Source organism: Loxodonta africana, chromosome 1, assembly GCF_030014295.1.
Source record: "Loxodonta africana isolate mLoxAfr1 chromosome 1, mLoxAfr1.hap2, whole genome shotgun sequence".
In the NCBI taxonomy this organism is placed as follows: Eukaryota; Metazoa; Chordata; class Mammalia; order Proboscidea; family Elephantidae; genus Loxodonta; species Loxodonta africana.
This window is the reverse complement of record NC_087342.1, coordinates 107985100-107998041: the sequence shown is the minus strand read 5'-3', so window position 1 is coordinate 107998041 and position 12942 is coordinate 107985100. Positions and strand designations below refer to the sequence as shown.

General features: G+C 34.1%; 1 protein-coding gene across 9 annotated transcripts in view; it reads left to right on the top strand.

Moving 5' to 3' along the window:
- The window catches only part of SUPT3H (SPT3 homolog, SAGA and STAGA complex component), a 556168-nt gene that overhangs the window by 232739 nt on the left and 310487 nt on the right, over positions 1–12942 (top strand). For all 9 annotated transcript variants that reach the window (XR_010322261.1, XM_064286858.1, XM_064286849.1 and 6 more), the window contains one exon: positions 9905–9989. Coding sequence is in view for 8 of the 9 variants with exons in the window: in XM_064286858.1 (XP_064142928.1) it covers positions 9905–9989 (85 nt within the window). In the remaining variant the exon portion in view is untranslated. The remainder of the gene's footprint in view (positions 1–9904; positions 9990–12942) is intronic.

Sequence of the window (12942 nt, the reverse complement as noted above, 5' to 3'; positions counted from 1 at the left end):
CTAATTTGGGCAGAACTACTACCATATGCTCTGTTTATATCTATTTTATGTGGGTAATTTTCTAAAGGTTATATACTGCAAAATTCTCTACATGTCTATCTCAAAGCATGTAATTCTGACACTTAGTATTGCTAATGCCATAGTCAAATCCCTTAACCTTCTTTAATCTCTGATCGAAAGTCTGTAAAATGTGGGTGATATTGTATCCTTTTTGCATATTCACAGTTTGCTTGAAATAGTGAGAAGAGTCCTATATGAGTATAAGCTGTTGTTATAATTGTAGTGTGCCTTATTCCAGTGTTCTAGAAGTTAAATCTTTGACTGTTAAGCTTTAGCAAAAATAAGTTAGTGATTAGGACTTTATGTAATTAAATGTTTTGGGAGCCTAAAGGACTAAAATAACTTTCTTGATGTTACTACCTATCTCCCTAAAAATCTTTTGAAAAATTAATTAGTTCTACAAAGTTATTGAACCAGACTTCCTTTATATTGTTTGATCAATCTTAATCTTCGCTAAATGATCATTTAAGGTTAGTTCGCTTGATTTGTTAGTTTTTGCACATTTAGCACGTATGGTAGAAAAGTTTTGAATAAATTAGAAGGCCTAGGATTTGCCTTTTAAATCTAACTGGATTTGTGACCTTGAGGTGGTTATTTAACCTCTTTGGCCTTTATTTTCCTTCTTTTTAAAACCAGACAAATGGACTAAATTCTTTGGTTCCCTTCTGAACTGACTTTCAGTGATTGCTCTACTTTTCATTTGTATCTTTCCTATTCCTCAAACAGGGACACTTACGATCATTTGGTCTTCGCTGCTATCCATTTTAACTGGAAGATGGGGATGTATGCTTTTTAGGAATATAGGAAATATTAGCAAAATTGCCTTATGAACTTAAGACAGGCCACAGAGGGCCCCCCACATCTGCAAAAAGTAACAGGAAATGGGCAGGGCACAGAAACAAAGCCATTCTGCTGAACAATGGGGCAAAAAAGGGTATCAGAAAATAGCCCGCAAGCTTCTTTAAAGTTGTCTTTCAGAAACAGCTGGAGAAAACCAGCCCCAGGGACATGTGCAGAAAATCCACCTGTGACCGCTATGTGACCTTCCACCAGGGGCAGTGAGGGGCAACAGCAGCAGCCAGGAATCGAACTCGGGGAGTGAGAGACTGTGCAGGCATGACACCCCACAATAAGTCCTGCTACAAATCCCAGAGGCTTCTGGGACAGAAGCCATCTTAGAAGCTGTGGCGCACGCACCTTAGTTAATCTATCCCCGCCTAAAACGGGCCACTTGCTAGAAAACCCCACCTATGCCTGTGAATAAACATGAATCTTTAACTGCCCAAGAACTTTTAAAAACCCAGGGTAGTTTTTGTTCTGTGAGACAGGGGTAAGCATTGCTCTAGGCCCTCTTTGTCTCCGCTTACAAGACTCTTCAATAAAGCTTTGCTCATATAGAAAATTCTCCATGTCTTACCTGTTCATTCTTGACCAGTGAGAGGCAAGAACTTTATTCTGATAACAAACTGTTAGAAGGAATTAATATGGCCATTTTACAATTTTTTGTAAACTTCCTCAGATGCACACTTCTGTGCCTTGTGCTCTGATAGTTCTAGGTGAGCTTTCTTTGGGTTTAGAAAATTTTGGTTTAAGAAAATTTTCTAATTTATTTCTTCTCTCTCAGTTCTTAAAAGCAATTTCTTTTCACTCATCAAAAATGAATAAATACTCGTTTTAATATTTCACACTGCCTCCCTTCCCCTGCACATGTTTCCTAACACCTGATTCCATTCTGCTTTTTCTTTTTTCCCATCATCTTTTTAATATATATAATTTATTTAGTCATTTATTATGTACATTTTTACTGTGTTTTTCCACAGTAATGTAAGCCCCACTTATTTTTTTGTCTGTTTTGTTTACTGATGTATCCTAAATACTTAAAACAGTGGCTAGCACAAAGTAGGTACTTAGTAAATATTTCTTGATTGAGTGATTAATACCCGTAGATGATTTAAATATTTAATTTTTGAGATATTACTCCATCTTGCCTTTTATTTTAAACAAAAATGTATGTATCTCTGTATTTTTCACATTGGTATTATTTTAGATCATAAATTTTATAATCTTGATTTTTCTGTATCTTCAGATATTTATACTTTAATGGAGTAAAAATTATATACAAATATACACTATAGTAAGGAGGGTGGGGAAAAGGATTTTGAGAACGTAAGCTATAAGAAACAAGCTAGAAAAACTGTCTTAGATACTTGATATTTCAATTTACTTATATTTTTACTTTCTCAAAGCCATTGTTAACTGAATTCAGATAAATAAATAAGTAAAATCATAGAGTTGTGAAGAGTAGAGTTATTAAAAATTGACAAGTAAGAATAACCTGCATGTGTTTACGACCGTCCGATTGCTTTAAATGACTAATTGCGGCCAAACTTTTGCACCTTTTTTTTTTTTTGGGGACAGGGAGTAAATGAGTCTCAACAAATATTGGGTAAGAATGACATAAACAGTATGATGTCTGTGTTTGCGTGTGTTGTCTAGCGCCAAGTTAGCTGACTAGAGTGTACGTTAGGGCTCTAGCCTGCTAGTCATTCTAATTCCAGTTAGGAGAAATTCCTGGGTATTATAGTAATATGTAGTCTATAAATATATAATCAAATAGTAGTGAAGGGAAAAAGGAAACTTTCTTTTGGGGACAGAAAGTCACTCTGGGCCTTCTTACACCAAGCAGTAGTCACATAGTACAATTCCAAAGTAATGTCAATTACCTGAAGTAGGAAATCATCCAAAAAACCAGAGCTAATAAAAAAAAAAAAACTAACTAGCTCCCAAGACCACAGCAATTACTTAACCACAGCATCCACAATAATTTAACCACATTAGAGTTTGTAGCCAGTGGTAAGTACTGAAAGCAACTCAGCATCCAAGAAGACACACACATGGTAGTAAAGAAACGTCTCTTTGTCCTTTCTTTTATGTTTGGTTCCTGGATGCCTTAATGAGCAGATCTGCTTGTCGGCCTTGTATTCTTGGTGACTCGCCCAGCATGCTGTCTGCTACAGATTATTGCCAAACATACTGCTTTTGCTTCTCTTTCAGAATTCTTCAGTTAAAATTAATCAGATTCTTCCCCTTTATTCTTAGTTGGTACTTGAAATTTTGAAAACAAGTATTTTAGATTCATGGTGGGCCCCATAAATATACTGAAAAAGAATAATATAAAATTCTGAGATATTATTGCCAGTGCAAACACTACTTTGACTCCTTGAAGGGGCAATAGAATGTTTCTTGGAAACTATTTCCACACATAACATAAATTGTAGCATTATTGCCCTTCCTCCATTCGTTTTTGTTCACTTATTTAATCTGTGTTACCCATTTTCTTATTTCTCTTTCCTCTTAATTTTATGATTGCTACTCAATTTTTTTTTTTTCCACTCAATTTACTCTGTAAAGCTAATTTTCCTAGAATAGTCTTACCTCAGTCTTGAAGACAGACATGTTTTGGATTTAAGGATTATACCTGTGTCATCACAGGACAAAATTATATATTGGAAAAAGGCATTTTCAAAACCACCTGATCTAGTCCCGTCCTTATATGATTGAAGAACTGAGGTACCCAGGTGAGTTACTTGCCAGGGTTACAGCCCTACTCAACAGGAACTGGAACCAGGTCATCTAACTTTCAGTCGAATTTCTTTTCATCACTACTGACTTCTTTGCAGCTGATGGCCAGGATGTAAGGGCACTTTTAGCTGCATTATTGTAACCTTCTTAGCTGGATACTGGCCATGTGAGCTGCATTTGTTTTTTTGGGCTCACATCTCTGGCAGCTCATTCATCTTGGTGCCCTTTCTTCCCAAGTGGGAACAGTGACTACTATGAGAAGTCACTCCTCATCCACCATCATGAGTTTCACTCTCAACCTCAAAGCATGGAAAAGCATCAACTCCAGATGAAAGGATAAATTCCACAAGTGCTATTTGTTTCTCTATTTTGGGGCCTTAGAACTGAAATAATAGGGTTGTGGTTTGAAAGTGTATATACAAGTTGTATTTATTATTCATTCCCCTTGAAAGAACCCGTTTTCTGTCTTGTCCTTTTGTTGTGAAGAGCATCATATTTTATGCAAATAATGCACACCTTCTACATTTGTTTGCCAACTACACCCTCCCTCCTCGCGGTATTTTTATAAGCTTGCTATGCTAATTTTTTTACAGCAACGTAAAAAAAATTAGCATAGTGGTGATTATAACGAAAATATCTGAGGGGGAGGGAGCAGTTGGCAAGCAAACATGGAAGACGTGCATTGTTTGCGTAAAAATACAGTATGTCGCGACCTTTTAGTACTTATTAAAAATTTAGTACTTATTAGGCTGATTTATTTGGTAGAAAATCATTTGGGAAACCCCTCACTCCCAAGTGAACCGGGATGATTGGCCATCCTAATGACAGTATGTATTAAATTTATATGATTTTAAAAGAAGTAATATACACATATTGCTTGTGCTTACTCAATTTTTTTTTTTTTTTTTTTTTTGCTGATGAGTTATACCATTAAAAGGGTTTGGAGTTACTATGACTGAAGATTTTGATCTAAGATTTTAAAGACAGACATGTTTGGGATTTAAGGATTATAGCTGTTTTTTTCATAGGCCAAAATTAAATATGTGAAAAAAGCATCTTTCAAATCATCTAATTCAGTCCCCTCCTTATGTGACTGAAGAACTGAGATACTCAGAGAAGTTATTTGTCAAGGTTACAGTACTGCTTAATGGCAACTAGAACCAGGTCATCTACCTTCCAGTCTAATTTCTTTTCATCACTAGAATCTTTGATCAAAAGGGGGAAAATGTAGAATGGAATTTTAAATTCTCACAGAATCCAGACTTTCTGGAGTCACAGAGGCTGGATGAACCCCTGAAACTATTGCCCTGAGATAATTTTTAAACCTTAAACCAAAAATATCCCCTGAAGTCTTCATAAAACCAAACAGTAGTTTAACTGGTAAAGAATGTCTGCCTTGAGCACTGTGCTCTTTTAAGATCTACCTATATGGGATCAAATTGACATCAGCAACTCAAAAGATTAGGTAAGAACTTCAGGAAGTAATGAGTTTATGTTAATGGAGGAGGAACAAATTGAAAAAGAGGGTAAGAATGGTTGTACAACTCAAAGAATGTAATCAAGATCACTGAATTGTACATGTAGAAATTGTTAAATTGGTGTGTGTTCTACAGTGTATATTCTCAACAATAACACAAATTAAGTAAAAGAGTTTGGAGTTGATTGCCTTTCACAGTTAGGGATAAGTGCATGTGAACATAATGGGTCTATGGATACATTATCATGTATATCAGAGCATAGCAAACGATTTTGAAGTGAAATGATGTTTTAGAATTTATAGACAAAGTGTATTGCCATAGTGGGAAAGCATCTGGGCATAGATTACTAATAAATGTGATGTTCAAATATGGGGTCAACATAGACTGTTGAGCAAATATCCAGCCCCCATTTTTTAAACTGCTGTTAGAAACTATTGAAATGGATTTTGTTGTTTTTTTGAGAGCACAGCATGACTATAGTTAGACTCTGCATATTTTTAAAAATTTGTTTTCTGTGTTTTGGAAATATCTTTGTAAGTAGTTCTTTTCTTCTGTTCTGGCACCTTCTATTTATAGTATTTTTTTTATTTTTCAATAGGTGTCTATTTAAAGGATCTCCCCCACTTTTAGACTGTGTTGGGCACACATAATGGAAAAATACAGAATGGGTCAGTTTGAAGTTTTTCAGGCTTTTTGGAACAGTATCCCATGGTTTTGGTCAGCATATATCTTCCTGTATCTGACTGTAAGTGTACAGAATAAGGAGTTTAACTTCACCTCATGAACTGTTTCATTTATTTCATACTTTCATTATGCACTTGACAAGGGAATTGCAGAGTAAGCTGCCCTAGTGCTCAGTGAGATATTTGTCCTGGGATTGAATAAAACCAGTCTTGCTTTGGGTAAGAATGTAGGATGTAAATGACTCTGCCACACTGCCATTACCCAGTGGAATCCTGCAGGATTGCTCTGGACTTGCTGCTTGTAATCATGGCTATCAGAGCCACAGTCCTTCCTAAATCGGAGCATAGTTTGACATAGCCATGAAGCTACCGTAAAAGACCAGGAGAGTGACAAACCTTTTTAGGGGTTTCCTGAAAGACCTTAAGTGGAGGCTGGTCCAGCAGTACTGGTGTTCTTACAGCCATCTAGGCAATCTATGTAGGGATTGGTTATCAGACTGTTTTGGCTGGGAATAGACCCAGGGCAAGTCAGTCAAAACATCAGTGAGTGGTCAGTAGATCTTTAAGAGGGAAGAAAAAAGATTGGTGTAATTATCAGTTACTTAGATTTTGTCCTTAAGTGGCTTAAAAATACCACATACATTGCAGAGCAAAAAAAAAAAAAGACGACTTTGGCTGGTTGTAGTGGTTTTCATTTCTATTTTGCAAAAACCACCAGGCCAATATCTAGCTTTCTCTGGGTAGGCAAGAGACCTGGTAATGTGAGAAAAACTGTGGGGAAAAGCTGAAGTACCAACAACCCTGAAAATTAAAATTAAAATAATGTATTTATCAAATGACATACCTGATAGTATACATCTTCATAGCTGCTTTGAAGACACTTCACATGTTTATGCTGATGAGGACTGTATGTAGTAGAAAAGCGTTAACTTGTAAAACCTTGAGGTATAACTTGCCATTTGTGTATTTTATTGATATAAGAAGTATTTATAAAATATTTTTATTAGATTAGTGAATTGAGTATGTAGTTTTATCTGTGAGCCAATTAGTGAACTAAGCCTTTCTCAGAATATTTAACTTTGATAACCGTGTTTTTTGCACAGTGGGACATGAAGTAACTTACGATAATGGAAAAGGGGCATTTTGCAGACAGTTCAAAGTATTCAGAACTGAACATAACTGAACAGAACCAAAGATTTTTTGCCCTTGTGGAGTTTACTTTCTAATGAGGTTTTCCATTCTGTTGCTGTTCTATTGGTTTATTTGTCTGTCCTTGTACCAGTAACCCTGGTGGCATAGTGGTTAAGAGCTATGACTGGTAACCAAAAGGCTGGCAGTTTGAATCCACCAGGCATTCCTTGGAAACCCTATGGGGCAGTTCTACTCTGTCCTATAGGGTCGCTATGAGTTAAAATTGACTCAACGGCAATGGGTTTTTTTTTTTTTTTTTTTGGCACCAATAACATGCTGTCTTCATCGCTGTATCTTTATAAGTCTTGTATGTAGAACATATCCTCCCACCTTACTTTTCAAGACTATCTTGACTATTTTTGTCTCTTGTCCCTTTCGTATGAATTTTATAATCAATATATATTTTTAAAAATTGTATTTTCTGGCTTTTTGTTGATGGTGACTAGAAATGCAGTTGATTTTTATAGATGGACCTTATAGCTGGAAGACTTGCTAACTTTTTATTAATTCAAATAAATTGTTTCTAGATTATTTTAGATTTTCTGTGTAGATTCAGATGACCTGTGAATAAGGACAGTATATTTCTTGTTTAACACTTAATAGTTTAAATATTTTCTTGTCTTATTGTTCTGTCTGTAATCTTCAGTATTACATTGACTAAAAGTGGTGATAGTGGGCATCTTCATACTGACCTGAGTTTCAAAGGGACTGAGTGTATGTTGTTTTCTATAGGGTTTTTGGTAGACTCCCTTGACCAGATTTAAGAAATTCCCTGTTAGGCTACATTTGCTAAAGTTTTTGTCTTGAAGGGCTGTTGAATTTTGTTGAGTGATTTTTCTGCATCTGTTGAGATAATCATATATTTTTTTCTCTTTTCATATTTTGAAGTAAAGTAGATTAATATAGTTTTTTAAAATTTTGAGCTCTTTCTGTGGTAAACATATCTTAGTCATAATATATTATTCTTTGTTTAAATACATTGCAAAATTCAGTTGGCTAATATTTTGTTTTACTCATATTTTTATTTTGTTTATGTGCATGAATAGAATTTATCCATAATGTTCCTTTCTTTCATGGTTCTTTTCTAGTTTTGATACCAAGGTTATACTAGCTTCAGAAAAAGGGAGGAGGGTGTCTTTTTTCTATTCTGTGAAAGAGTTGTGTCAAGTTAAGAAAGATTTGTTTTTGAATGTTTAGTAGAACATTTCAAATGAGGAAGATTATTTTTACTACAGATTCAATTTCTTGAAAAATTATAGGACAATTTAGGTTGTCTCAAAACAGTTTTGGTCATTTGTATTTTTCTAGAAATTAATCTATTTTACCACAGTATCTAAGTTTTGTCTAACTATTGATCATAATATTTTCTTGTCCATGTTGTTTTATGAGTGATTTCTTCAGATCGGTTGTTCTGAACACTATCTTTTTAGCTATATTTAGTCTTCTCTCTTTTTTTTTTGTTTGTTTTTTTTAGTCTTCTCTTAAATCTGTTAAGTTTTAAAATAACATTATTGTATTTTTCATTTGTATTTCTTTAGTGCTTTTTCAAATACAACCAATTTTGATAGTTTTTTGTTCGTATGTATACTTTTCTCTTTTTTAAAACATGACTCACATACATGTAAGTAATCCAGTTATTCCAAGATCTATAGCCTTTGTGGGTCTGATTCTGCAGTTTGTTGATTCTGCTCACTCTCTCTCATGATGAATTGCTTCCTTATGTATGTAATGAGTTTTGATTTTAAACTTATGGCTCCTGACATATCATCTGTGGGAATTCTTTCAGGTCTCTGTTTAAAATGTGTTTTTCAAGAGATGATTTGCATTTGTTCCTGCTAGGTGGCCTGTAGCCACTATCAATATAGAATCACTTTAATTTAATTTTTGGCTTGATTTTTTTTTTTAAGAAACCTGGGTAGCAAGTATTCTAGCAGCAGTCATGAATGTGAATTTGTAGTTAACAGCTCTCAGAAAATAATTTTTTTTTTCTCTTCTGCTCAGAGTCTTGGCTGAGATAGGCAATGTTCCTTCTGTGCAGTTGGTATTTCCCTAGTTCACACACTGGGGGTATGACCATCACTGGGTGCAGGTTTCCCAATGCCTTATTGGGTTCTTCAAACTGACCTCCTACCTTGTATGGGCTCTCAGCACTCTTTCCTTTACTTTGAATATTTTGCTAGTTCAAAACCAGGCTGTTAAGCTACTATAAATATGTGAATGTCTTCAGAATAAATCTTGGCTCCTGTACTCTCTAACTCTTTGGAACTGCATTTTCTCATCTTGTTTGACTTCGGTTTTATCTTCTTCATTGCTAGTTAAGGCATGCTTTAAAAGTTAGTTTCTAATATATTATCATGCACTTTAGGTATTCTTTACCAGGAAGGTATTCTCTACAAATCTAGTCTACCATATTGGCAGAAATGAAAGTTGGGAAAATGACTTTTAAGATTAATTTTGTTATCCGTTCTTGATAATCTATTTGTATGTAACTGGAAATTATAATTTAAATGGCATTAACATAAAAATTTTTAAACTACTTTCATTTTGATTTTATCACATGCTTTTATAACTTTATGGCTATTACTGTGTTCTTTTATTGGTAGTTTGGATGTGGTATCATGATTTTCGAGTTGCCAGTATTATGGAGTCATTGTTAGTATTTTTCATTTTGAAAACAGTAAATGCCCTTTAAAAACGTACTACACAAATCAAGAAATGGCATAGATAACATTATATTTTTCTTTGGAATTTGTTGCTTATGTAGGAGAGATTTATTTTCTTTGTTTAGAGAAAATTTACATCTAGTCTTTTATTTGAAATAACAGTTTGTATTTTCTTAAGCAGATTTTTCACTTTTTGCCTTTCTTAGTTTCATAGCCTTTAACGTTGGTGTGTTTAATTTATTTACAGGTTTTCTTTAGGAGATGCTAGGAGACCTCTTCATGAAACAGCAGTTTTGGTAGAAGATGTCGTGCACACTCAGTTAATTAATCTGGTAAGAATATATATAATCTTGTTTGGTATCTCTCCTCTGCATTCTGCTTATATGGGGATTTCAACCCAACAACTTTTTTTTTAAAGATTACACTTATGTCTGGAATCTTGTAAATTTTATTTAAGTATAATTCACATATAAAATTCACCAAGTTTAAATGCATAACATAATGAATTATGACAATTCAATATAGTTATGTAACCACCAACACAATCATGATCTAGAACAAACATTTCCATCATCCAAGAAAGTCCCCTTGTGCTCTTTTACAGTCACTCACTCATCTGCTTTCTGTCACGATCGTTTTTTCAGAACTTTATATTTAACTTTTTTATTTTGAACTAATTTTAGACTTTAGAGAAAAATAACACAAATAGTACAGAGAACTCCTGTATACCTTTCACCCAGCTGCCTGTAATGTTAACATCTCATATAACCATCATACAATTATCAAAACCAGGAAACGAACATTGGTATAATACTGTTAACTAAATTACAGCCTTTATTTGAATTTCATCAGCTTTTCCGTTGATGTCCTTTTTCTATTCCAGCATCCAGTTGAAAATACCATGTTGTATTTAGTTGTACTATCTTTGTAGCCTCTTCCTATCTTTGACAGTTCCTCATTCTTCCCTTTTCTTTCATGATCAAAAGTACTGGTCAATTATTTTGTAGAATACTCCTGTATTTGGGTTAGAATGAAGTTATGCATTTTTGGTAAAAATACCACAGAAGTGATATGTTCTTCCCAGTGCATCATATGAAGGGGTTCATTTTGTTAATATGTCTTATTATTTGTGATAACCCACCCAGTGCCGTCGAGTCGATTCTTGACCTTAAAAACTTGGTTAAGGTGGTGTGTGCTTGGTTTCTTCACTGGAAACTTACTATTTTTCATTTTGTGCTTAATAAGTCTCTTGGAGGAAATACTTTGTGACTATGTAAATGTTCTGTTTCCTTGAAAATTTTTCTTATTAGTTTTAGCATACGTTAGTGAATCTCCTCTGAGACGGTTATTATTGTGGTGTTTACTTAATGTTGGTTTTCTGTTTCCTTTTTTCTTTCTACATTTATTAATTGGAATTTGTCTGTAAGGGTGAACTGTCCTTTGTCTTCTTTATGTATTCAATTTTCTACATATATCTACATGGACTAATGTATATTTAAATTTTATTCTAGGGATCATTATCCAGAGCTATCATTATTTATTTGTTATTTAAAGTGTTCCAGCCTTGGCCATTAGGAGTTCTTTCAGATTGGCTCCTATGTCCTTTCAACAGGCCCCCATCCTTGAGGATTTCCTGACTTTCTGATGCCACAAGATGTGGCTGTTCTAGGATATTTGTATTTCTAAAGAAGGTATAGAATCAGGTTATAAATTTCTACAAAAGCATATGTGGGAATTTAATCGAATCTATAGATCAATTTGGGGAGATGAATATTTTAACAATATTTCATCTTCTAATCCATGGGCATGATGTGTCTATTTAGGCCTTCTTTAATTTTTCTTAGCAGATTTTTATATTTTTTATTCTCGAGGACTTATACATATTTTGTTAAAATTCCCAAAGTATTTCTTGTTTTTCTTCTTCTTAGTTTAATTCTAATTTGCTCTTCTTTTTCTAGTTTTGTGAGGCAGAAGCCTATATTATGGATTTTAGAGCTTTCTTTTTTATTTTAGTAAGTGTATTCAGTGCTATAGAGCCCTAGTGGCGAAGTAGGTAAGAGTGCGGCTGCTAACCAAAAGGTTGACAGTTCAAATCTACCAGCCACTCTGTGGAATCCCAGTGGGGCAGTTCTACTCTGACATACAGGGTTGCTATGAGTCAGAATCGACTCGAAAGCAACGAGTTTGATTTTTTTTTTTTGATTCAGTGCTGTAAATTTCTGTCTAAAGACTTTTTGCTGTATTCCACAAATTTTGTTAAGTTTTATTTTCATTTAAAGTTATTTAAAAATACTTTTAAATTTCTTTTGAAGCTTCTTCTTTGACCCATGTGTTATTTAGAAGTATGTTTTTTAATTTCCAAATATTTTGGCTTTTGTAGCTATCTTTCTGTTATTGACTTCTAGTTTAATTCCATTGTGGTCTGAGAGCTTACTTTTTATGATTTCTATTCTTTTGACTTTGTTAAGGTATCTTTTTGGACCGAAAATGTGGTCTGTTTTGGTGAATATTCCATGTGGGCTTGAGGAGAATGTGTATTCTGCTGTTATTGGATGGAATGTTCTGTAACTGTCTATTAGGAACAACTGTGTGCTTCCTGACTGTCTGCTTGTAGGACCTGTCAGTTACTGATACGGAGGTGCTGAAGGCTCCAACTAGAACAGTGAGTTCTCCCGTTGTTTCCTGGCATTTCTCTCAGTTTTTACCCCATGTGTTTTGACACTTTGTTGTTAGACAATAGACATTAAGGATTGTTATTCCATATTAATCACTTTATGTAATACATGTCTTTAATCCTGAAAGTTATCTTTGCTCTGAAGTCTTCTTTGTCTGAAATGTAGCTACTCCAGCTTTCTATTGATTAGTGTTGTTAGCATACTATAAATTTCTCCATCCATTACTTTTCATCTATCTTTGTTTTTATATTTAAAGTGGGTTTCTTGTAGAAAGAGATAGTTGGGTTTTTGTTTTTTTTTTTTAATCATTCTGACAGTCCCTGTCTTTTAATTGGTATACTTAGACCATTCATATTTAAAGTGATTATTGATATATTTAGTTTTACATATTCCATATTTGTAACTCTTCCTATTTGTTGCCCTTTTTTTGTTTTTTTTCTGTTTTCCACTCCTTTTCTGCCTCCTGTGATTTTAATTGAGCATTTATATTATTCCATTGTCTCTCCTCTCTTAGCATATGAATTATGCTTCATTTAAAAAATCTTTTTCACGATTGACCTAGACTTTGAAGTATGCATTTACAGTTAATTTAAGCCTACTTTCAAATAAC